This window comes from Sciurus vulgaris (genome assembly GCF_902686455.1).
Source record: "Sciurus vulgaris genome assembly, chromosome: 19".
Taxonomy (NCBI): Eukaryota; Metazoa; Chordata; class Mammalia; order Rodentia; family Sciuridae; genus Sciurus; species Sciurus vulgaris.
Window position 1 is genome coordinate 985,516 of NC_136480.1, and position 24,052 is coordinate 1,009,567.

Sequence of the window (24,052 nt, forward strand, 5' to 3'; positions counted from 1 at the left end):
ATGACACATAATGGGGGGTGGGAGGGGGGCAGGAATGGAGGAAGGAGGGACTGTATAGAGGGAAAAGAAGGGTGGGAGGGGTGGGAGGGGTGGCGGGAAGGGAAAAATAACGGAATGAATCAAACATCATTACCCTATGTAAATGCATGAATATGCAAATGGTGTGCCTTGACTCCATGTGCAAACAGAAACAACACGTATCCCATTTGTTTACAAGGGAAAAAAAAGAAAAAAAAAGGTCATGAGGTGACAATATGAGACATGACGGGTCTGGGATTGTCGAAATCACAATTCTGGAATGTAGCAGTCTGTATGATTATTTGTATAAGTTTCATTGCATTGGTCTGGGTTTTTAGTCCCTTTAGATAAATACCTAATTCAAGCCAGGTGCAGGGGTGCACGCTGTAATCCCAGTGGCTCAGGAGGCTGAGGCAGGAGGATCACAAGTTGGAAGCCAGCCTCAACCACTCAGAGAAACCCTATCTCAAAATAAGAATAAAAAATGGCTAGGGATGTGGCTCCATGGTGAAGCACCCCTGGGTTCAATCCAGAATACAAAAATAAAAAGCATAGGTTCAAGAGTGTGTGCGTGTGTGTCTGTGTGTGTGTGTGTGTTTTCTAGAACCTTATTGGAATTCCTAAGAAGTCTTATTTAAGGCTGGGGTTGTGGCTCAGTGGTAGAGTGCTTGTCTCTAACGTGTGAGGCACTGGGTTCGATTCTCAGCACCACATAAAAATAAGTAAATAAAATAAAGGTCCATCTACAACTAAAGAAAATTTAAAAAAAATAAAAAGAATTCATATTTAGAAGCTGGTTCACAGACTGCGTGCCAAGTCCTGAAATTAAAACGGTAAACACCACAAACGTGGTCTACACCTTCTAACGTAAAGCCATAGAGTAAGAGAGACAAACGTTGACCCAATGATCATGCCAATAATTAGAATAAAATAATCAGACTTAAAAGTAAGACTAGAGAAGTCCAAAGAAATCGTAAGGGGTCAGGAACTACCACCGCTGAATGGGATATCAGGGGTCTCTGAAGTGTAATGTAAGCTCTCCTAGATGCTGGGCAAGTACTCTTTTCCTCTGGACCACAGTTTCTTCATCTGCCAAATGGTTCCATGCCATCAGCTTCTGACAAAACCTCGCTCGTTTATCAAGATTCTGAACAGGCGCCCGGCACAGTGCCGCATGCCACTCATCTTCGCTGCCTTGGAGGCTGAGGCAGGAGGATCACAAGGTGGAGGCCAGCCTCAGCCACTTAGCCAGGCCCTATGCAACTCAGTGAGACCCTGTCTCTACATAAAATACAAAGTAGGGCTGGCGTTGTGGCTCAGTGGTAGAGCACTTGCCTAGCATGTGTGAGGCACTGGGTTCGACTCTCAGCACCACATAAAAAATAAAAGAAAAAGGTATTGGGTCCATCTATAACTAAAAAAAAATTTAAAAAAATGCACGGAGTAGCATCATGCAGGTAAGTGATGTTATCATTGTGCAACCTGACAGGACATATTTGCTGGCTGATTGTCTCATGTGAGGTCAGGGGACAGGAGGATGGTACAGATGTTGAAGCCTTAAGTCCTCAACTGTGTTCCAGTTCAGCCGATGATTTGTTCTGTTCTTCGGCAGCTATTGGATTGATTTTAGCCTATGTTTTTTGTTATTTTATTAATACTTTTTTTGGACGGTGCCTGGGATCCGACTCAGCATCTCTCCAATGCTGGGGGATGAGGAGATGCTTTCGGTTCTTGCTTGCGATTTTTGTTTGCCCCTTGTGGTGCTGGGCATTGAATTCTGGCTCTGCCAACTCAGCTACATCCTCAGCCCCTTGGCTGTGTTTTTCTGTGCAGGAGAATTCTACTGTCTTCCAGGGCTGTAAAATTCTATTCTCAGTAAACTCAAGGGGGAGGAAGCCGAGAAATAGAGGAAGAAAATTCCACAGAGAGTTCAGAGCAGAACAGGGTGATTGCTTAAGGCTGGCCTTCCCAAGTCAGAAAACTTCAAGTTAGAAAGCAAAAGGGAAAGCTTAAGTTCTGAACTTCAGCTTTTTCATCTCCAAAACGGAAGTAATAACTGGAGCTTCGCAGAAGGGTATGGCGTTCAAATGTGATAATGGAGGGAATAGTACAATGAAGTACTTCTAGCCTGTCATTCCAGAGGTTGGGGAGGCTGAGGCAGGAGGATCGCAAGGTGGAGGCCAGCCTCAGCAACTTGGCAAGGTCCCGAGCAACTCAGCGAGACCCTGTCTCTAAATAAAATACAAAAAAAGGCTGGGGATGTGACTCAGTGGTTAGCAACCCTGGTACCAAAAAAAACCAAAAACCAAGATACGAAAAGCCCGCTACTCCGGGTAGCGGAGGAGCACCCATGTGGGTGCAGCTAATGAGCCGGTACGAAAACCCCGGGCTCGGTCCTTCCGCGCTCACGCCCCGGAGAGTGAGCAGGAAGCACCTGTTGCCGGGGAAGCCAACCCAGTGACACAGGCGGAAGTGTGTGGGCGGAGCTCTACCGCCAGCTGCGACGGGCGCATGCATGAACCAATGGGCAACGGAGGCGTTCCTGCCTCCGCCAATGGAGCGCCGACGGAGGCGGGCTCCTCCGAACCGCCCTAGTAACGGCCGCATGGTAACCCCGGGGCCCGGCGCCCGGTAGTTGCTCCTGGTTTCCACGCCGGTTCGGCTCCCGGCCTCTGCAGGATGAAGATCGAGGAGGTGAAGAGCACCACGAAGACGCAGCGCATCGCCTCCCACAGCCACGTGAAGGGGCTGGGGCTGGACGAGAGCGGCCTGGCCAAGCAGGCGGCCTCGGGGCTCGTGGGCCAGGAGAACGCGAGAGAGGTGTGGCGGGCGGACCGGGAGCTGGGGCTGCGGAGCGGGCGGCGGAGGCGGGGCGCGCTGGGCTTCCTGGGGCCGTGCGACCTGTGACCCGGGGCGGGAAGAGAGGCCCCCCAGGGCCGGCAGAGGGGCCACCGCATGGGGGGCGGTTTGCCCCGACTCAGTGGTCGTTGTCGTCGTCGTTAGTATCACTGTTACTACGTCTTGGTCCCGGGATTGAGCCCAGGGGCGCTGGACCCCTGAGCCCCCTCCCCAGCCCTGTTTGTTCTCTTTAGAGACAGCGTCTCGCTGAGGTGCTGAGGGCCTCGCTAAGTGGCTGAGGCTGGCCTCCAACTTGCCATCCTCCTGCCTCAGCCTCCAGAGCCGCTGGGATGACCGGCGTGCGTCCCACGCGCGGCCTTTCAGTGATCATTCTTGATGGAGCTCTCGACGTTGTGCCAGGCTGTGTGCATGACGCCGGGATGTGGCGGGCAACAGGGTGTGGGGGATCCTCGCTCGCGTGGATCTCACATTTTAGAGTAGCGAGAGGCGGCGAACATGCACGATAGTAAACACAACTGTGTCTCCATGGTGGGGGCATTTCCTGCAGGGCTTGGCCCGCTGTGGTGAAGAAATTGGATTTTATTAAGAACCCGTGACAGGTTATGGGGGGTGGGTAGGTAATTGACCAGGCTTAAAAAGCTCACTTTTTTGTGCCTAGGACCTGGGCTGAGGGAGAAAAGTGGGAGTTATAGAGAGCAGCAATCTGTTTATGCACCCCCCCCCCTTCTTTTCTTTAATGTTTTATTTTGAGACAGGGTCTCTCTAAGTTGTTGAGGCTGGCCTCAAACTTGGAATCCTCCTGTCTCAGCCTCCTGAGTTGCTGGGATTACAGGTGTGCCCACCACGCCCAGCCACACATCTTTTTTTAACCTATCCAGTTAAGTCTACTTTTGTTAAATGGCAATGATACCAAGTTCCATTTTATATATATATATATATATATATATATATATATATATATATTCTTTTTTTTTTTTTGCACAAGCAGAAATTGAGAATGGGGGCGGTCACTCTGCCTGTCTGTTGGCCACCCAGTTTAGTAGTGATAAAGCAGGGATTTGCACTCCTGATTCCCAAATCTGTGCTCTCTTGCCATGACAGCCCCCTCTCAGCTGCTGAACTTCAAGCCCAGAGCAAAGGCCCCTGGTCTCTGTACAGACGCAGCAGCTACAGAAACGTGCAGTTCATATGAGCTTATGACTATAAGAAAGGGCAAAGAAAAGCCTCTGGTTTCTTTTTTGAGCATCATATTACCTTCAAAAGGAAACACTGGATGCTGGTTTACTGAACACCTTTGTGAAGTCATTGACCTTGGTGGAATACTTCTATGTGCCAACAACTGCTAAGGAACTTGATTTTCATTCATCTCCAATGTGATCATTTTTCCTCCCCAACTTTTGTTGAATGCTATTCAAACATGAAAAAGTTGAAAAACATGTATCATAAATACCTCGTGCCCAAATTCTACAGTTTTACTGTTACTTTATTATATGTCGATTCATCTGTGTGCCAATTCTATTTTTTTTTTCTTTTTTTGGTAACTGGGGATGGAACCTAAGGATGATTACAGGAAGCTACATCTCTACCCCCTTTTATTTTTTATTTTGAGACCGTCTCAAGTTGCTGAAGGTCTTGCTGAATTGCTGAGGCTGGCTTCCAAGTTGTGATCCTCCTACCTCAGCCTCCCAAGCTGCTGGGATGACAGGCGTGCACCACTGTGACCGGCAGACTTTTTTCCCACTGTAATGTTGACAGATCATTTCTTTCCTCTGTGGTGTGCAGGCATGTGGCGTCATAGTAGAATTAATCAAAAGCAAGAAGATGGCCGGAAGAGCAGTCTTATTGGCAGGACCCCCTGGAACTGGCAAGGTACGCCTCTCTGCTTTTCTTTAGTCACACACGAGAATGATCCTTAGGTCGATGCCAAATTGAATTTATGTCTTAAGCTAGTCTTTGTTTAGCTAAATTGGTTATTTGTATGTTTAAAAAAGGAATATGGAGGAAGACAATTAAATGTCTCAAACTCATGCTCCTAAAATTAAAATTATCCTGGCCTACTTCCAAAGAGGAGCGAATAGAGTCCTCTGAGGGGTCTTATTGTCTCTCAAATTTGTCCTTTATCTCTTTTAAGTCTCCTTTGCTTTGGGAATTCATCTAGGGCTTCACAAAAATCTTAGTGACATCTTATTTGAGGGAAAGAAAATGAATTGGCAAACATATTTCCAAATGCTAACTTTGCCCATCATTATTTTGGGTATGCAAGTGATTAGAAAAAAAAAATTAGAGATATTATTTATCTCCTTTTTTTTTGGTCCCAGGGATTGAACCCGGGGGCATGAGAGCATGGAGCCACCTCCCCAGCCCTTTTTCTATTTAATTTGGAGACAGGGTCTCACTGAGTTGCTTAGGGCCTCACTAATTTGCTGAGGCTGACCTCCAACTTGCGATCCTCCTGCCTCAGCCTCCCCAGTCACTGGGATGACAGGCATGCACCCCTGCACCTGGCTGTGATTTTTATCTTCAGGGGCCTTCTAGTCTTTTCAGGGCAGAAAAACAGGAAGTCTCATGATGATACAAAATGACTGAAACTTCAAGCCGTTTACTAATTTTAGATGCTGGAATTTAGCAGAAGGTTTGATGATTATCCTTCAGAGTCAGGCTTTGCAGGGAAAAAAAAGAACCTTCCAGGCAGGGGACACGGTATAGCTTGTTGGGATTTGCAAGGGGTTGGCCAGATACTTCAATTTAGCAGAGCTCTGGGTCTGGGCATGACTTATTTTTTGGAAGGGCCTTTTGGCCCATGAGCCTGCACTCCTGTATGTAAAGAAGTGGACTTTTACCAGGAATGTTGGTGCATGCCTGTAATTTCAGTGACTCAGGAGGCTGAGGCAGGAGGATTGCAAGTTGGAGGCCAGCCTCAGCACATTAGCCAGGCCCTGAGCAACTTGGTGAGATCCTGTCTCAAGATACACAATATAAAGGACCAGGCATGTGGCTTGGTGATTATTGATTGATCAGCTGGGAGACCTGGGGCAGACTCCTAACCTTTCAGAAGCAGAAACATGGCCCAGCCTATTTGGGGCAATTATTCAACCAATCATTTGTGAGATAACAGCTTTAATTCTAATTTTGCAGTTCTAAATATTGAATTGCCAGTGTATATTGTATTTTTGTCTTATAGTAGATGAAGAAGTACTGTGTTGGGGAAAGTTCTTTGAAACTGTAAAATGCCATACAGTCGAACTTACGGGAACATTACCTCGTCCAAGTGATTTTCCGTTTCTTTGCTTGATTTTTTTTTTTTTTTCCGGGAGGTGGGTACCAAGGATTGAAGTCATGCGCACTCAATCACTGAGCCACATCCCCAGCCCTATTTTGCATTTTATTTAGAGACAGGGTCTCACTGAGTTGCTCAGGGCCTTGTTCAGTTGCTGAGGCTGGCCTCCACCTTGCGATCCTCCTGCCTCAGCCTCCTGAGCCACTGGGATTGTAGGCATCCGCCACCGCGCCCTGCTACTAGTTTTTCTTATACATAGACCTTCCCTCCCCGTTCAGTTTTCTTCCTAAAGTACACTGTGTAGCTTAAAAGAACACCTTTTCATTTCTTGTGGAGTTGAGGATTGAACCTAGGTCCTCACACATGCTAGGCAAGTGCTCAACCACTGAGCCACATCTCCAGCCCCCTAAAGTATTTTGTTTGGAAGTTCCTTGTAGAAGTTTGTTGTAGGAAAGTCTCTCAGGCTTCTATTTATTGTGCTGTCCTTGTTTTAAAAGATAGTTTTGTTGGCTGTATAATTCATTTGACAGATCTTTTTACTTTTTTTTGTTGTTTTCCTTTTTCTTTTTCTTTCTTTTTTTTTTTTTTTTTTTTTAGCACTGGGGATTGAACTCAGGGGCAGTCAATCACTGAGCCCCATCCCCAGCCCTTTTTATATTTTATTTAGAGACAGGGTCTCACTGAGTTGCTCAGGGCCTTGCTCTGTTCCTGAGGCTGGCCTCCACCTTGCGATCCTCCTGCCTCGGCCTCCATTGCTGTGGAATGACAGGCACGTGCAGCCGCGCTGGATAATAGATATTTTCTGCAGTGCTATTTCTCTCAGTGTTACTTGCTACCTTTTGCATTTTAGTGTTGCTCTTAAGAAGTCTGATTTTGAGGGTTTTAACTTTCCTTTCTGAGTGTTTTGGAGAGACGCCTGGTTTTGGTGCTCTACCATGATTTTACTTGATCCTGCTTGACATTAACAGTGCTTCCCGAGTGTTTGCATTTTGTACAAGGAGTTCTGGAAAGTCACCAGCTCGTAACCTTTCGAGCTGTTGGCTTTTCGTGTCCTCTGTGTTCTCTCTTTTTGGAACTCCCGGTAGGTGAGATTAAGACGGGGCGACTTTCATCCTGGGCCAGTTGGGCCCCCAGGGGACATTTGCCAGTGTCTGGAGAGTTTTAGTTCTTGGTCTCTGCAACTTGGTGGGGGAGCTGCTGGCATCCAGTGGCTAGAGGCCAGCGATGCTGCTCAGCAGTGTGCAGGGCTCAGGGCTGTCCCCGGATACCACGGCTACGGCTGAGCGATCTCCAGCTCCGCTTCCTTCCCAGGATGCCTTGCCTTCCGACCTCGCTTCTGTGTTTTCTGTGTCCAGGCTCCGCTGCATTCTGGGAAATTGGTGATTTCTTTTTCTTTCTCTCTCTCTCTCTCTCTCTCTTTTTTTTTTTTTCTTGTTTCCTTTTATTTATTTTTTGGCGGTGCTGCAGATTGAACCCCAGGCCTGCCACATGCTAAGCATGTGCTTTGCCACAGAGCTGCACCCCAGTCCCGGATAATGTCTTTTAGGCCTCTGTTCTAGTCCAATTGTTTTATATACTTTTTGCTATAGTGGTTGTTAACACCAGGGGTGCTTAACCACTGAGCCACATCCCCAGCCCTTTTAGTATTTTATTTAGAGACAGGGTCTTGGTGTGTTGCTTAGGGCCTCGCTAAGTTGCTGAGGCTGGCCTCCAATTTGCAATCCTCCTGCCTCAGCCTCCCGAGCTGCTGGGTGACAGGTGTGTGCCTCCATGCCCAGGGCTCAGTTTCTTCTTTTCTTTTTCTTTCTTTCTTTTTTTCCCTAAATATTTTTTAGATGCGGATATGTCTTTATTTTATTCATTTATGTCTATGTGGGGCTGAGAATCGAACTCAATACCTCACACGTGCTAGGCAAATGCTCTACCACTGAGCCCCAGCCCAGCCCTCTCAGTTTCTGAGTCCATGAACTGCAAGCTAGATTTTCAGGATGACAGGCTGTGGGGAGAGGTGACACCTGTACAGCTCTGCACAGAAGGGTAGGTAGGAGCCACATCATGTGCCCTTCTTCTGTGAGCTTTTAAATAGAGAAAAGGAGACAGACAGGAAGCATTTTTTAGCCAAGTGTGTATCATACTTTAATGGAAGTATATCAATCATCTCTTTTAGGCAGAGGGAGGCGGGCTGCCATAACAGTGGATATGGTCACTCTGAAGTTTCCATGAAGATGGAAACCGAGGCGGGGCATTGGGAACTGTAAAAGAACAAGAAAGAGAAAGCAGAGTGACTGGGAAGAGCCAGAGTCTGGGTAGAAAGTGGGCATAAAAACTGGGCACGATGGTGCACACTCCCACACACCCAGCTACCTGGGAGGCTGAGGCAGGAGGATCGCAAGTTGGAGGCCAGCCTCAGCAACTCAGCGAGACCCTGTCTCTAAATAAAACATAAAAAGGGCTGGGGATGTGGCTCAGGGGTGGAGCACCAGCCTTGCATGTAGGGCCCTGGGTTCCATCCTCAGAACCACCAAAATTAGAAAGCTGCAGAAGGCCAGCCTGTGGCCTCCGCAGGACCTCCTAGCGTGGGGATTGCTCCTCACTCTGCTCTGTTCTAGACTTTCCTTTGCTGTTGGCCTCCCTTGCTCTGGGCTTGCACGCTCAGCTGCCTAAAGAGCCGGGCAGCAAGGCTAAGCCAAGTGATTGAGCAGGCCCGGGATGTAGTACCCCCTCACTAAAGAGGCCTACTGTGAGCAGACCTGCTAGTTTCTCAGAAGAAGCTGAATAGCTGGATTTTACACGAAACTTCCCAATGTTCAAAAAAATAGCACTAACTAAGTTTAAAGACAAATGAAACCATGTGGTCCAAACAAAACCAGTCTGTGGGCAACTACTTTGCTACTTGTGATCTAACCTGCGACTTTCATGCTTTGATGTGACAGCTGAGGCAATCCAGCGTGAGCAATAGACTGTGTGTCCAAGATCGCACAGAAAAATAGTGACAGAATCAGCTACAGCCAGTTTGTTCCCCATGGGCTCGTGGTCCTGTACGCTGATTCTCTACCAGATTCTGCTGCTCAAAACCGTCACCCAAGGGCAGCGACAAGAAGATCTCAGAGGAACGTGGTCTGGGCCCATTTTACACAGCGGCTGGGGGTTCCCTTTGTTCTGCTTCCTAAGCCTGCTTTCTTGCGGAGGCCGCACACCTCGGGAGCTGACCTTACGCGTGGTCTCGTTTCAGAGTTGAGGAAAGACGAAATGTCATTCAAAGGCTGGGGCACTTCCCGGTCCTGAACCGACTTGAAAGCATTTGCCTTTCACACTTGATATTCACGCAGGCATCTGTTACATCTGGTTCTGTTTAGCCTCCGCCAACCAGTTAGGTTACCGAGCATCGATTCATACTTGCTCATGGGCCGTGTTCAAGTGGAACTTGTCCAGACCAACTCGCACCTTCAAAATTCTGCCTCATGGATCGTTCACAATCTGCGGCCTTTTAATGTACAACGAACGTCATGTGATTTGTTCTTTGTTTTGATACCAGGGATCGAACAGAGTGTGCTTACCCACTGAGCCACATCCCAGCCCTTTTTATATTTTATTTAGAGACAGGGTCTCGCTGAGTTGCTCAGGTCCTTGCTAAGTTGCTGAGGCCGGCCTCTACCTTGCGATCCTCCTGCCTCAGCCTCCCCAGATGCTGGGATGACAGTGGTGTGCCACCACATCTGTCCCCATTTCTTTTCTTTCTTTCTCTCTCTCTTTTTATTTTTGTATCAGTTGCACTTCTGAGAATATATTTATTAAAATTTTTTTTTTAGCTACAGACAGACACAATACCTTTATTTATTCATTTACTTTTTATTAATCTGGTGCTGACGATCGAACCCAGTTCCTCACACATGCAGGGCAAGTGCTCTACCACTGAGCCACACCCCCAGCCCTTTTTATATTTTATTTAGAGACAGGTTCTCACTGAGTTGCTCAGGTCCTTGCTAAGTTGCTGAGGCCGGCCTCTACCTTGTGATCCTCCTGCCTTAGCCTCCTGAGCCGCTGGGATGACAGGTGTACACCGCTGTGCCGAGCCTGTTTGGTGATTTTTTTATAGATGTGTTTGAATTATGTTTTCAAGACTGTAAACTGAGGATGTTTCCATTCTTGTTCTCTGTAGACAGCTCTGGCCCTGGCGATTGCTCAGGAGCTGGGTAGTAAGGTACCTTTCTGCCCGATGGTGGGGAGCGAAGTCTACTCCACGGAGATAAAGAAAACGGAGGTGCTGATGGAGAACTTCCGCAGGGCCATTGGTGAGTGTCACAGCTACGGGAGGAATGCTTGTCCTTCGCCCAGCGCCATGAAGCCTTCTCATCTTGAAAATGCTTTTGTGACTTGTGTTTGTGGTATTGTGTGTGTCGTTTTGGTGCCTTGGGTAAGCAAAACCAGAGTAGCCGGGTGTGGTGGCGCACGCCTGTCATCCCAGACATTTGGGAGGCTGAGGCAGGAGGATCGCAAGTTGGAGGCCAGCCTCAGCAACTCAGCGAGACCCTGTCTCTAAATGAAATAGTAAAAGGGCTGGGGAGGTGGCTCAGGGGTGAAGCACCCCTGGGTTCAATTTCTGAAACAAAAAAACCCCCACAACAACAAAAGAGATATGAACAGTAAGATATTAATTAGATCCATTCCAGTACCTGAATATTAATATTTATGGAAACTTGCTTAAACACTTTCTGGTAAGAAAAGTCTGACACGGGGTGCCTGTGTTCAGTTGCTTAGAGGGAACTTCAGTGGTTTAAAATCCGTAGAAAACAGCGTGACCCTGGCATCTCTGCTGGACGTGGCCCTGGGGTGGGGCCGCGGTCCTTTCGAAGGCACAGGGTGGGGAGAAGTTTGTCCTTCCACCCCAGAATGAAAGGGTGGCCCTTGACTTTCTTCAAAGGGACCCTGGCCGGCCGCCTGCGCCTCTGCCTTTCTGGGAGGCTGGCCGAGCGGGGGTGGGGGACGCGGTCCGACGACCAGAGAGCAGCAGCCTCCGTCTGTGCCGTTTCCTTGAGGTGACGAAGGTCCCTGTCAGGGATCTGGAAACCCGAGCCCGCGGATGAAGCCCGTGTCATCAGCGCTGTCGTGGCCAGAGACAGCGGCCGCTCCGCCCGCTCCCGGCGAACAGCCAGGTCATTGTCCAGCTGGCCGCCCGCCTGCCTGTCAACACCGGGAGCCTTCCACACAGCCGAGGCCTCTGGGAGACGGCGTGCCTTTCTTCCCTCCGGAGGAATTTCACGTCGCCTCCTCCAACGGGATCCTGGGCAGGCATTCCAGGCCTGGAATGTTCTCTGTGGAACAGAAAAGGTTCCATTATCAAAGAAAGAGTCCAAGTGTACTTTCAAAGCCCAGAATTCCCCAGCTCCAGAGTCTTCTGGCCCTGTCCCTCGTGTCGGCGGGGGGCATCTGTGGTGGCGGGGCTGGGGGTTTGGAGGGCAGACTGGACTGTCCCGCCTCGGGTCTCTTCCAGAAGGCTCCTCAGGGGCTCTCGGGTGCAGCGCAGGCCGTCTTGAGAGCCTTTGGCCTGACTGGGTGTCTGGAGGGAAGGCAGGGGACCCAGTGACAAGATAAGGCCCCCTTTTAAAAGTGCCAGGTGGCCCAGAGTGGCTGGCGCGCGTCTGTGCCTGGGGGACGTTTCCAGATCAGAACACAGGTGTTTAATGGTAAGGACGCCAAAACGTGTCAGGGCTTCCGCCCGCAGACGTCATCGAGGGTCCCCAGGTGTGAGGACAGCAGAGACCCTTGATCGTTCTTCAGAGGAGGGACTCTCAGCTGGGGCTGAACTTGGGGATCTTCTGGGAGCCTTAAACTTGTGGTAATGGAGACGCAGCCCTGAGACTGGGAGGCTCACGCAGGCCTGCAGCCAGGCAGGAGGGTTCTAGAAGCCCCTCAGGCGGGTCTGAAGGCCCAGACACGTGCGTGCAGCGTCCAGCAGGGGTGCAGAGTCCTCTTCCGTGCCGGAAGCCGCCAGCGTTCTTCCTCCATCGATACGCACATACATGTCAATACTTAGATTTTTCTTTTTGATTTGACTAGGTAATGCAGCCAGAGGAGTACACAGAACGTGAAGACGTAACACTCACTAGAATATCAGAAAGTGCAAACTCATGAAACAGCAATTCAAAAAGAATATTAGTTGGGTTGCGTGGAGTGTCCCTGTCATCCCAGTGACTTGGGAGGCTGAGGCAGGAGGATCGAAAGTCGGAGGCCAGCCTCAGCAACTCAGCGAGACCCTGTCTCAAAGTAAAATATAAAAACGGCTGGGGATGTGGCACAGTTGTTGAGTGCTCACCTAGCACGTGTGAGTCCTTGGGTTTAGGCCTCAGCACCACGGAAAAATAAAATAGAGGTGGTGTGTCCACCTAGAACTAATACATATATATATAAAAGTAAATTGTCAACTATCATCTAAAAAATTTTCAAAAAGAGAAAAATAAGTTAAAAAAAAAAAAAAGTAGGGCTGGGGATGTGGCTCAGTGGTTAAACACCCCTGGTTCAATCCCCAGTATCAAATAGAATATCGCCAGGACTCCAAAGTGCCCTTTGTGAATTCCTTTCACTGTCCTCGTGTTAAAGATGGTCTCGATTTCAGCTATTCCTCCTCCGGTGCTTCACCTGGATGTGATCTCCTGGTTGTACTTTCTTCTGGGCTTGGCTGCTTCTCCAGAACGTTACCTTTGCAGGAGTCCTTTGTCTTTTCGGTTGCTTGCGACCATTAATCTTTTTCGTTGCTGTGTGCTATTCCATTGTGCGAGCAGACTGTAGTTTAGTTCTCTTGCACTGTTGATTGACACGTGAGCACTCTCCGTGTTTGGCGATCACAAATGATGTTGCTGTAACCTGACCACGGCCGTCTGTGATGCGTGTTCTCACGGGGCGTGCACCTGGGAGTGGAGTCTTTGTTCTTCTTTGATTTTTCTTGTGGTATACGCGTGACAGCAGAGTGTGTTTGGACGTCATACCCAGGAAGGGAGGTGCAGCCCCAGAACACACGTGTTCAGCTTTGGCCTGTCCTGCCCTCTGTTTCTCAAGCACTGTGACTGTGTACTGTGACCAGCCGCATAGAGACCTTCATGTCACTCTGCAGCCCACAAATCTCCTATTATCAGTCTTTGTGGTCCTGGCCACTCTAGAGGTTGTCCTGCATGGGATCATCACCCCTCTGCCCTTTATTTTTAAACCTTTGTCTTGAAAAATTTTGGGGATACAAAAGTCATCAAGTGGCACCCTAACCTTCGACTTAACTGATAACCTTTTTCTTTTTGGTACTGGAGATTGAACCCAGGGGCACTTAACCCCTGAGCCACATCCCCAGCCCTTTTTATATTTTATTTGAGTTGAGTTGCTTAGGGCTTTGCTAAGTAGCGAGGCTGGCCTCCAACTCAGTCCTCCTGCCTCAGCCTCCCGAGCTGCTGTGATCACAGGCGAGCACTACCGTGCCCGGCAGCACTGGTTTTCTGCCTGCGATGACACCCTCCAGGTGGCTTTTCGTGTTGATTCGTTGGTTCTGGGGATGTGCAAGTTTTGAGCTAAGAAGGGTGTCGTCAGCACGAGGGGGTGGAGGGGGCAGATGTGGAGAGAAGGACGCCCCTGCTTCTCACCCTGGCTCGTCCCCAACTCTTCCAGGGCTGCGGATAAAGGAGACCAAGGAAGTCTATGAGGGTGAGGTGACAGAGCTGACGCCGTGCGAGACCGAGAACCCCATGGGCGGCTATGGCAAGACCATCAGCCACGTGATCATCGGGCTCAAGACGGCCAAGGGCACCAAGCAGCTCAAGGTGGGCCCGTGCGACAGCCCTGTCCTCAGACCGTGGCATCGGGCGGTGGTGTGAGCTCGGTGTCGATGCCACAGGGGACACCAGGACGATGCTGTGACTTAAAGGAGCACCCAGCGTAGGGCTCGGGTGGCGGGGACTTCACGAAGGTAGCTCTGCCTGTTCTCATTGCTTCTGGAGTCGCGTGCGTTCAAATGTCAGCTGGGTGGTTAAGTCAAGAAGTTGTTTGTGACATCTTGTACCCACATTGTGACCGTGTGTCAAAGGCCCTTGGCTAGGTGGGTGTGGTGGCACATGCCTGTCATTCCAGCGGCTTGGGAGGCTGAGGCAGGAGGATTGCAAGGTGGAGGCCAGCCTCAGCCACTTAGTGAGGCCCTGAGCAACTCAGGGCCTCTAAATAAAATAGAAAAAGGGCTGGGGAGGTGGTTCAGGGGTTAAGCACCCCTGGGTTCAGTCCCTGGTGCCAAATAAAAAAGCCCTTATCTTGCCCCTGAACCTGGGTGGTCATTGCTATCAGTGCTCCTGTGCACACAGAGCAGCCACCTCCCGGATCTGGTGAGAGCTATAGAGCAGCCACCTCCCAGGACGGCAAATGCAGACTCTTTTATTTAGACACAAGGTCTCACTAAGTTGGTGAGGCTGGCCTCCAACTTGCAATCCTCCTATCTCAGCCTCCTGAGCCTGTGGGATGACAGGCATGGGCCACTAATTCTGTTTTCTGCCATGAACGTTATTTATGTTCCAAACCTTCAAAAGTCTGATTTTATATTTTAACGCAGTCTGAGTTTGTGTTTGATAAAATCTCGATAATGATGACCTGTGTTTCGGTACCAAGCAGTTGTCTTGATAGGTTAAGATTTTTCATCAAATATATTCTTCTCGTAGGGTTTTCTTACTGCTCTGTGATCATCAGGAAATGTCATCGTTAAACCCCTTTTACTGTGTGTGCAGACCTGCGCTGAGCGCTCGGGAAGTGTCTTACCCGCTGTCACTCAGAGCTCCGGGTGCGTGTGCGCATGCGCCTCGTTTCCCTTGTTTTACAGATAAAGAGTCCGAGGCTCCTAGAGGTTCAGCTGTTACCCTACCATCGGGTGGCTTGCTGAGTGCCAGGGTCGCCTCTGGGTCCTTCATGATGCCGTTGCCCTCTGCCTTCCTGGGTGACCTGTGGAAGTCACTTGCGCTCTCTGAGACTCGGTTTTCTCACCTCCACGCGGCTCTCGATTGACCGCATAATCTCTCCACGTTCGCTCCCTCCTCCGATTTTATGGTCCTTTGAATCCGCGAGGTTGTTTCTTGGTCACTGCTTTATGGAGATCATAAAAATGTCACTTCTTCCACGGGCCGTTTTTCTTTCCCCTAACAGGGTCTCCGATCTCAGGAGCTGGCCTCCGCAAATGCCTCTTTTTATGCCTCGCCACCTCACTTCCGTCCTGTGGTAATTAGATTTCTGGGGATGTGGCACCTTTTCAGTAATGACATCTCCAGCCAATTCATTTGGAAAATGAACCGGTATCAAAGGGCTTGAGACAAAAGGGGGACGAAGTGGACTCTTCCCGGTGGCTGAAGGACAGAAGGCACGCTGCTGAATTTTTAGCTCTCCTGGTCTGCTGGGTACACTTTCTGGAAGAAAAGTGTGTAATGCAGAAGGTGAAATTTTTCTTCCAAAACAACTACGACTGGACAGTTTTCCCGTAGGTAGAAGATGTTGGGACAGAAGGACCTCATTTCTAGTAGCGCTACTCAGATACAACTTTGAACACGATTCACTCATTTTAAGTGTGCAGTTTAAAGAATTTTTTTTTTTTTTGGTTTGGGGATTGAACTCAGGGGGCCCTCGGCCACTGAGCCACGTCCCCAGCCCTATTTTGTATTTTATTTACAGTCACATTCTCACTGAGTTGCTTAGCACCTTGCTTTTACTGAGGCTGGCCTCCACCTTGCGATCCTCCTGCCTCAGCCTCCTGAGCTGCTGGGATGACAGGCATGTGCCGTTTAGGGAGTTAGAATATATCTCCAGTCATATAACCACCTCTGCAACCTGTGTGTGTTGTTTTTTTTTAGTTGAAGACGGACACAGCACCTTTATTTATTTATTTATTTTTAATGTGGTGTTGAGAATCGAACCCGGTGCCTCACATATGCCAGGCGAGCGCTGTACCACTGAGCCACAGCCCCACAATCTTAATTCTAGAACATTCTTGTTGCCCTCCAAAGAAACCTCATTCCCACGAATGGTCACTTGCTGTTCGTCCCTTTAGCAACCACAAATCCCCTTTCCGTTTCTGTAGATCCGCCTTTTCCCTGCAGTGACTGTGGTCGAGTGTCTGGCCTCTTGCCCCAACTCCTGGGTTTTGACTCTGATTCTGTCTGCGACAAAGCCCTGTGTGTTCTCGGCACGAGCACGTTATGTAAGAGCTTCCTCGAAGCTCCTTGCACCTGGTGCTGCTGTTGGGTCTCGCCTTGCTGACTCACAGAGGCCGGCCTCCAACTTGTGATCCTCTGGCCTCAGCCTCCTGAATTGCTGGGGTGACAGGCGGGCACCACCGCACCTGTCCCCTCAGATCAGCCTAGAGAAGCTTGTGTCTGAGAACAGGTCCTGGCAGAGGGTGATGTCCTCGCCTGAATCTGCGTCACGTGGAGAAAAGCAAGGGCCCCCACAGAGTGCATTGTCCTTTCCTGGGGAGGTGAGCACACAGGCCCGGGACCCTGTTCTGCTAGGATCTCCTTTTTTGTGGTGCTGGGTTGAAGCCGGGGCCTGGGCACACTGAGCCAGCACTCCGCCGCTGAGCTACACACCAGCCCTTTTATTTTTTAATTTTGAGACAGGGTCCAGTCTGGCCTCCAACTTGGTGATCCTCCTTCCTCAGCCTCCTGACTCAAACGGTTTGGGAGGATTCTAGAGTACGTTTCCCTGTTGAGCTTGGCGTGTCTGTGATTGCACCTGGGTGCTGCTGTCGGGGAGGGAACCAAGGCCCGGGAGCCAGAAAACCAGGCTCCACAAAATGCCAGCCTTAAGTGGGCGCTACAGGAGCAGAAAGGTCCCCTGCCACCCAGTCTAAGGAGCGAGGCCAGCACCGCCACCTGAGGAGGGGTGTTGGGGGTGGTCCCGTGGACAGTGCGCCCCAACTAAAGGCAGCCGAGTCACTTTTGAAAACGCGCTGTCACTTTGCAAAGTGAAGTCAAGGCAAGGAGGAGAGGAGTGGTGACGTTCTCTTGTCCCCTCAGGCAGGCACGGTCACCCTCAGGCGCTCTGCCTGGTCCGCTAAACCCCCGAATCCAGTCTCTTGCATCCTGCCACGCTCCCTGGTGCACACCCTAATACACCTTGTGGTCGCTGGCTACCTCCCATGTCCATCTGTTTGTCTGTCTCTCTTTTTTAGTACTGTGAGTTGAACCCAGGGGTGCTTCACCCCCGAGCCACATTCCCGCCCTTTCTATTTCATTTTGATATCCGTTTGAGACAGGGTCTTGCCTTGCTGAGTCACAGAGGCTGGCCTCCAATTTGTGATCCTCCGGCCTCAGCCTCCTGAATTGCCAGGGTGACAGGCGTGCGCCACCACGCCTGTCCGCTCAGCTCTCTTAGGGAAAGGTGCCTTCCTGTGTGTCAGAAAGAACTAGAACACGAGTCCCCCTTGTTTGGTCTGCTTTCAGCTGGACCCCAGCATTTTTGAAAGTTTGCAGAAAGAACGAGTGGAGGCCGGAGACGTGATCTACATCGAGGCCAACAGCGGGGCCGTGAAGGTAAGATGTTCCTGGGGACCAAGCACCACGCCTGACTTGCTTGCCAGGAGGAGACCTCGGTGACCAGGGAGTCGCTTTTATCGGCGGGAGGGGGCTGGTGCCAGGGTGATGCACGAAGGTCACTGGCTGTCCCCTGATGTCTCCTAGACCCGGCTTTCCTGTGCCCTCCTCCTTTACCCTTCTCACGGTTAAAGCAGACAGTGTGTCAGGAAAATGCTAGAACCTGTGGGGAGGGAGGCCGGGAGAGACCCAGGCCGCTTCAGCCATCTGCAAATGAAATGCGCAGCGTCTTTAATCTTCTTTTTATCTCTCGGGCATTTTCTTGCCAAGATCTGTGCACGTGGGGACGGCGCTGCGCTCTGCTCTATCTGATGTCCCGTGTCCCGTGCCCGAGTCCCCACTCCTAACGGATGGGAGGCTCCTCCTGTCGCCCCCACATGAGTCTGGGCCCCTCTGGCTGCACCTCATCTGCAGGGTTGGCCCTTATCAGCCCAGAGAGGGGGTGGGGAAGAATGTTCCAGAAAGTATCGGGTGTCTTTCAAGCGTCTGTCTGGAGCCCAGCGATGGGCACACCGCCACCGCCTCCTGGCAGAAGGGAGCGGGCGTGTGAGGAGGTGGCTGAGGACGCTGGGGACCTCAGGCCCCTGCTGCCCTCCTGGCAGAGGCAGGGCCGCTGCGACGCGTACGCCACGGAGTTCGACCTGGAGGCGGAGGAGTACGTGCCCTTGCCCAAGGGCGACGTGCACAAGAAGAAGGAGATCATCCAGGACGTGACCCTGCACGACCTGGACGTGGCCAACGCCCGGCCCCAGGTACCGCCTGGCCCTGGGGGGTGGACATCGGGCGGCTGCCCCTTCTGCAGGTCTGCGCTCCCCCTGATGTTCAGCGATTAACGGGACGTGAGCGTCGTGCGCTCCTTCGTTCCCCTTCAGAGAGGCCTGCCAGCCTCCGGGCTCCTGTCGAGCACTGGCGCATCCTGGGCCTCTGGTGCGGGTGGCGGGACGTCCTGGGAGCCTCTGCAAGCTTTCTAGGACCTGCGGAGCTGAGTCCTGCCCTCCGCTCAGCAAAGTCCCCTCCTTCAGCTGAGAGCCGGCGCGGTCGCCTCCTCTCCACAGAGGCCCAGACTCCACCCTCGCCCTGACGCGTGGGCATTTCTGGAGAAAGTCTCAAACACTGTTCCCCGCTGCTGTGATTTTACTGCTGCGTCCTTTTTATCCTAACAGAGGCCCCCTCTTCCCTAGTGAGGAATGGCTTTTCCTACTCGGAATTTGATCCCTGGCTTTTTTTTTTTTTGCAACTTGCAGCTTTGGTGGAGAGATTGGCAAAGCCTTTTGGACCCAGAAAAGCTCAGTGGCTTGTGCCTGTGATCCTGGCTAACCTAGGGAGGCTGAAGCAGGAGGATTGCAAGTTGGAGGCCAGCCTCAGCAACTTACTGAGACTCTGTCTCAAAAAAAAGAAAAGAAGAGGCTGGGGATGGAGCTTAGGGATAAGAGCGCCCCTGGATTCAGTCCCCAGCATTGCAAAATGAATGATACACTGGAAACAAATAGTAAATTATTTAAAATAAATAATAAAGAAATAAATTCTAAAAGACACATAGAAGTTACTGAGTCATAATAAAGCTGGTGATGTCCAGGGTTCATGGCCCTGTGTGGCTAATCAAGGAATAAAGGGTTAGGAAAGATAAGGCTACAGGAGGAGCAGGTCCCCATGATCCTGGGGAGCTTTTGTGCCCCATGAAAGGAATTTGTTTTGTTTGATTCTTTTTCTTTTTGGCTGGGGCTACCAAACTCAGGGGCACTTGACCACGGAGCCACATCTCCAGCCCTATTTTGTATTTTATTAAGAAAAATCAATTGTATTTTATTAAGACTCAGGGTCTCACTGAGTTGCTTAGGGCCTCACTAAGTGGCTGAGGCTGGCCTCCAACTTGCAATCCTCCTGCCTCGGCCTCCCAAGCCGCTGGGATGACAGGCATGGGCCACTGGCTGGCTCTGTTTGATTCTTAGAGGTCAGGAGAACCCCCGAGACACCTCTCTGTGTTTAGAGGCCCCTGGCGCTTTCCAGGGCAGGTGTGCTGGATCTCTCCACCTCAGGATTCCGTGTTGACATGAGGACCCTGCAGGAAGCAGGGGAATGGGCCTTAGAAAGCAGGACTGACGCCGTAAGTCTTCTCTTCTGCAGGGAGGACAAGATATCCTGTCCATGATGGGCCAGTTGATGAAGCCAAAGAAGACAGAGATCACAGGTGAGCGCAACGCGAGGCCCTGAGTCGCTCTGCGGCTCTGGATGCCCCCAGCCTGGCTCAGGCCTCAGGATCGGCCTCCCCGCCCCCGAGGGCAGAGCGCCGCAGGTTCCCAAGTCCTTGTCCCTTTAGGTAGCCGCAGGCACATGTGCTCTGGCCCATGGTGGTCAGAGTCTGTGTCTTTTGAGGTCCCGGAAATGTGGAACCTGGCAGCCCATCTCCTTCCCAGAAGGCTGTGCAGCAGCTCCACTGCCTGGTCTCTGCAGAGAGGGAATCGGCTCCTTTGTGGACTTTTAAAAACAATTTTTAGTTACTGTGGATTGAACCAGGGGTGCTTAAGCACTGAGCCACATCCCAGCCCTTTTATATTTTATTTAGACACAGGGTCTTGCTGAGTCGCTCAGGGTCTCCCTGAATTGCTGAGGCTGGCCTCCACCTCTCCATCCTCCTTCCTGCCTCGGCCTCCCCAGCCACTGGGATGACAGGCGTGCGCCCCCAGGCCCTGCATGATTCCTATTTTTCAAATGACCCCGAAACTGGGATTGGAGACGGGCCCAGCCTGGGGTCAGAGGGCCAGCAGGGACGCCAGGCTGCAGGCGTGGGCTCGGGCGAGTGACGGGGAGGAGGCAGAAGCGGCCTGACCGGGCTGCTCTCCGTCCCCAGACAAGCTGCGGGGCGAGATCAACAAGGTGGTGAACAAGTACATCGACCAGGGCGTGGCCGAGCTGGTGCCCGGCGTGCTGTTCGTGGACGAGGTGCACATGCTGGACATCGAGTGCTTCACCTACCTGCACCGAGCTCTGGAATCTTCCATCGCCCCCATTGTCATTTTTGCGTCCAACCGAGGCAACTGCGTCATCAGGTAGGGCCGCCTGCCTCCTGGGGCTCCTGGGGCGTCACGTCGGCGTGGAGAGGACGCAGCCTCGTGCCCTGGGTCACTCAAGGCCGCGCTGCCCGTTGGTGCAAGGCGGCCCCCACGTGGTCTCAGGTGTGACCACGTGGGCTGGCCGCGGGGACGTGGCGGGTTGGCTTCCTCTCTGGCTCCGCGGGGCGGCAGGGTTTCACGTTTGGAATGAGGACACCGAGTGGCTTCGCTCCTGGCCCCGTCGTAGGTGAGAACAGGTCGCTCCTCTATTAGAATCCACGACTGCAGGGTCACCGTGTCATGTCACAGGCTTGTGGCGGGACAGGGCGTGGAGTCTCCCTGGTCGTGTGTCAGGAAAGTTCCATCCCCTTCATTCCGCTGTCTTTCCCGTTCCCACCCCCGCTTCCCTTCAGCCCTTTGTCTCATCCGATGGACTTACACCCACTGCACCCCCAGTCTTACTGTGAGTCAGCACCCGCGTGGCAGAGAGCGCTCGGCCTTGCATTTTGGGGATCGGCTTATCTCCCTTAGCATGATCTCCTCCAGCTCCGTCCGTTTACCGGCAAATCCCATCGTTTCATTCTTCTTCAAGGCTGAGTAGTAATCCACCCGTTCTCTGCTTGGAGGGCGCCTAGCTCGGTTCCTCGGCTGTTGTGAGTGGAGCTCTTCTGAACATTGGCGACAACACAGGTCCTTCTGATCCCAAACCCAGTTCACAGAACTCGTGTTTCCCGAGGTCTGGTGGCTTTGTGCCCGGGCCCACCTAGGCCTGCCTTCGGGGAGCCCAGTTGACCCCGGGCTGTGAGTCCTCCCAGAGGCGAGGTTTACAGAGGGGTCTGGGGAGCGTTGAGAGAAGGCCCTGCGGGCCTGGCTGAGGGTCCCTCCGCTCCCGTCCCGAGCACGGTGCTGGTGTTCTCAGCGGTCGGTCCCTTTTGTGCTGGTCATTTTCCATCTTCCCGTTGGACCCTGGGAACCGGCATCGGCCTCCGTGGTGCTGGGGGCAGGAAGGGCCTCTTTGCCGGCCTGAGGCTGAGGCGTGTGGGGACCCCGTGGCCCTTGGGCGCTGCAGGGCAGCCGAGCCACAGTGAGCAGCAGCCCAGCCCGTTTGCTCCTGTCCCCTCTGGAGCCCGCCGCAGAGCTCAGCCCTGGGGATCATGGGACAGGCCCGTGCTGGCAGGTGCGCTCCTGCGCTTGGGCCCTGAGCGCCTGGTGCAGTGCATTGGCGGCAGGTGACAACCCCAGATCCCTGCGACAGGACCAGGGCACAGGTGTGTCCCCAGCTGCGGGGTCAGGCGCAGGCTGGCTGCTGCTGAAGGGCGCCCGGGCAGCGTCTGCAGGCTGCAGGCCTGGGCCCGTGTCCCTGCACCAAGCCGTGTTGCATGGACACCTGCGTTTGGTCAGGCCTGGCGCAGCCTGGACACACGGCGCCCCCTGCTGGGAAGCGCTGGAACAGCAGGCGTCTTCAGAGCTTGGTGGCTCCGTCCATCCCCCTGGTCCCCAGAGAAAGCTGCACAGGAAGGTGGCTCTGTGCCTAGTGGGGACAGATCTGGCTGGCCATGCCGTCTCTAGAGAAGGACCTCGGTGCTCAGTCCTAGGGGGAACGTGTGGAGCAGCCTTGTAAAGCTAGCAGCTGATGGGAGCAGAGGACACGTGTCCTCTGAGGACCGGGCTGTTCCCCAGCCTCCCCGAGGACAGGCCTGGTGACCTCAGAGTCCGGGGAGGAGGCCAGAGCCCAGAAGCAAGGCCCGGGCTCCAATTCAGGGGCTGGACTTCACAACGTGCTGAGGCTCCTGACCACTGGTTGGGAGGTGCGGTCCTGGAATTTCTGGAACAAGTGTGCTGTGCTGCCCCTCAGGCTACCGCTCATGGGGACCTGTGACATCCCGCCTCTGAGGCCCTTGTCTGACCTCCAGAGGGACGAGACGGAGGGGGACGTGGCATTAGCTGAGGGCTTCTGTCAGCAGCGGTCCTGGGCTCTCTGCGGCCCTTGTGGGTGATCTGGGCGTCCTGACGAGTGGGAGTTGCTTAGGCTTTGCTGAGTGGCTGAGGCTGGCCTCCACCTTGCGATCCTCCTGCCTCAGCCTCCTGAGCCGCTGGGGTGACAGGCGTGCCCCGCAGTGCCCAGCGCAGCCCACTCTGTTGTACTTTCTGGGCTTCAGTGCTAGATGGAGCCTGCTTCTCACGTGGAGAGATCACGGGCCTTGGAGTCAGGTGAAGCTCATGAGCTTGGGTGAGTTCCCTGACCACTGCACCTTACTGTCCTCTGCGGCACGTGGGATGGTGAGCATCCTTATAGAGTGCGTGAGGATTAGAAGCATAGGCACAAGTCCCCTGGCCAGGCCTGGAGTACTGTGTGGACGTGGCGCTGGCCCCGTGCCCCCACCTGATCTGCCCTGTGCACGTCTTTCCCTGGGGGCCTCAGGGAGCCCGGCAAGTCCCGCTCCTTTGGTGGGGATCCTCCTGACGCAGGCACACTGCCCTCACGCCTCTGGATCACTTGAGTGGACAGGGGCTGGGGAACCGTTCCTGGAGGCGCGCCTGGTCCTGGGCCTGTGGCGCCTCAGCCTCCTCCTGGTGGAAGACAGCTCTGTGACCGCCAGGCGCGCAAGGCTCCATCCCAGCTGGTCACCTCTCAGGGTCCCTTTTCCCTTCTGGCCCTGGATCCTCAACTGTCCAGTCAGAGCCCAGCACCGATTCCAGCTCTAAAACCGGGAAGGTCTTCTTTCCCTCTCAAGGTCCAGCCCCTAGGATCAGGAGTTTTTGTAGGGACTTCTGACCAAAATCACTTCATTACACTAAACAGCAAGTTTTTTTTTTTTTTTTTTTTTTTTTTTTTTTAATGACTACCAGGGATTGAACCCAGGGGTGCTTAGCCCCTGAGCCACATCTCCAGTCCTTTTTATATTTTATTGAGAGACAGGGTCTCGCTGAGTTGCTCAGGGCCTTGGTTTTGCTGAGGCTGGCCTCCAACTTGCAATCCTCCTGCCTCAGCCTCCCCAGCCACTGGCATTATAGGTGCGTGCTACCGAAACATTAAGTCTTAAGCAGTGGTGTGGTCTGGTTTCGGTGTGAGCCTGTGTCCCATGTCCCAGATGGGGCTTTTGAAAAAGCTTCATTGAGCTACAGCTCACTCACCTTAGAAAATTTCAGTAGTGCTTAGTATATTCTCAAAATTGGAAAACCATCGCCCTGATCTGTTCTAGAACATTTCACCACCTCAAAAGAAACCCTGTACCGTGGGCACCTACGCC

At 52.3% G+C, this 24,052-nt stretch overlaps 1 protein-coding gene across 1 annotated transcript in view; it reads left to right on the plus strand.

Moving 5' to 3' along the window:
- The first annotated feature begins 2,604 nt into the window (after positions 1-2,604).
- Positions 2,605-24,052, plus strand: part of RUVBL1 (RuvB like AAA ATPase 1) — a 29,594-nt gene continuing 8,146 nt past the window's right edge. Inside the window, exons 1-8 of the mRNA XM_079122137.1 lie at positions 2,605-2,838; positions 4,660-4,746; positions 10,314-10,446; positions 13,802-13,953; positions 17,602-17,691; positions 18,354-18,503; positions 19,876-19,939; positions 20,600-20,798. Coding sequence (XP_078978263.1) covers positions 2,698-2,838; positions 4,660-4,746; positions 10,314-10,446; positions 13,802-13,953; positions 17,602-17,691; positions 18,354-18,503; positions 19,876-19,939; positions 20,600-20,798 — 1,016 coding nt within the window. The 5' untranslated portion in view covers positions 2,605-2,697. The remainder of the gene's footprint in view (positions 2,839-4,659; positions 4,747-10,313; positions 10,447-13,801; positions 13,954-17,601; positions 17,692-18,353; positions 18,504-19,875; positions 19,940-20,599; positions 20,799-24,052) is intronic.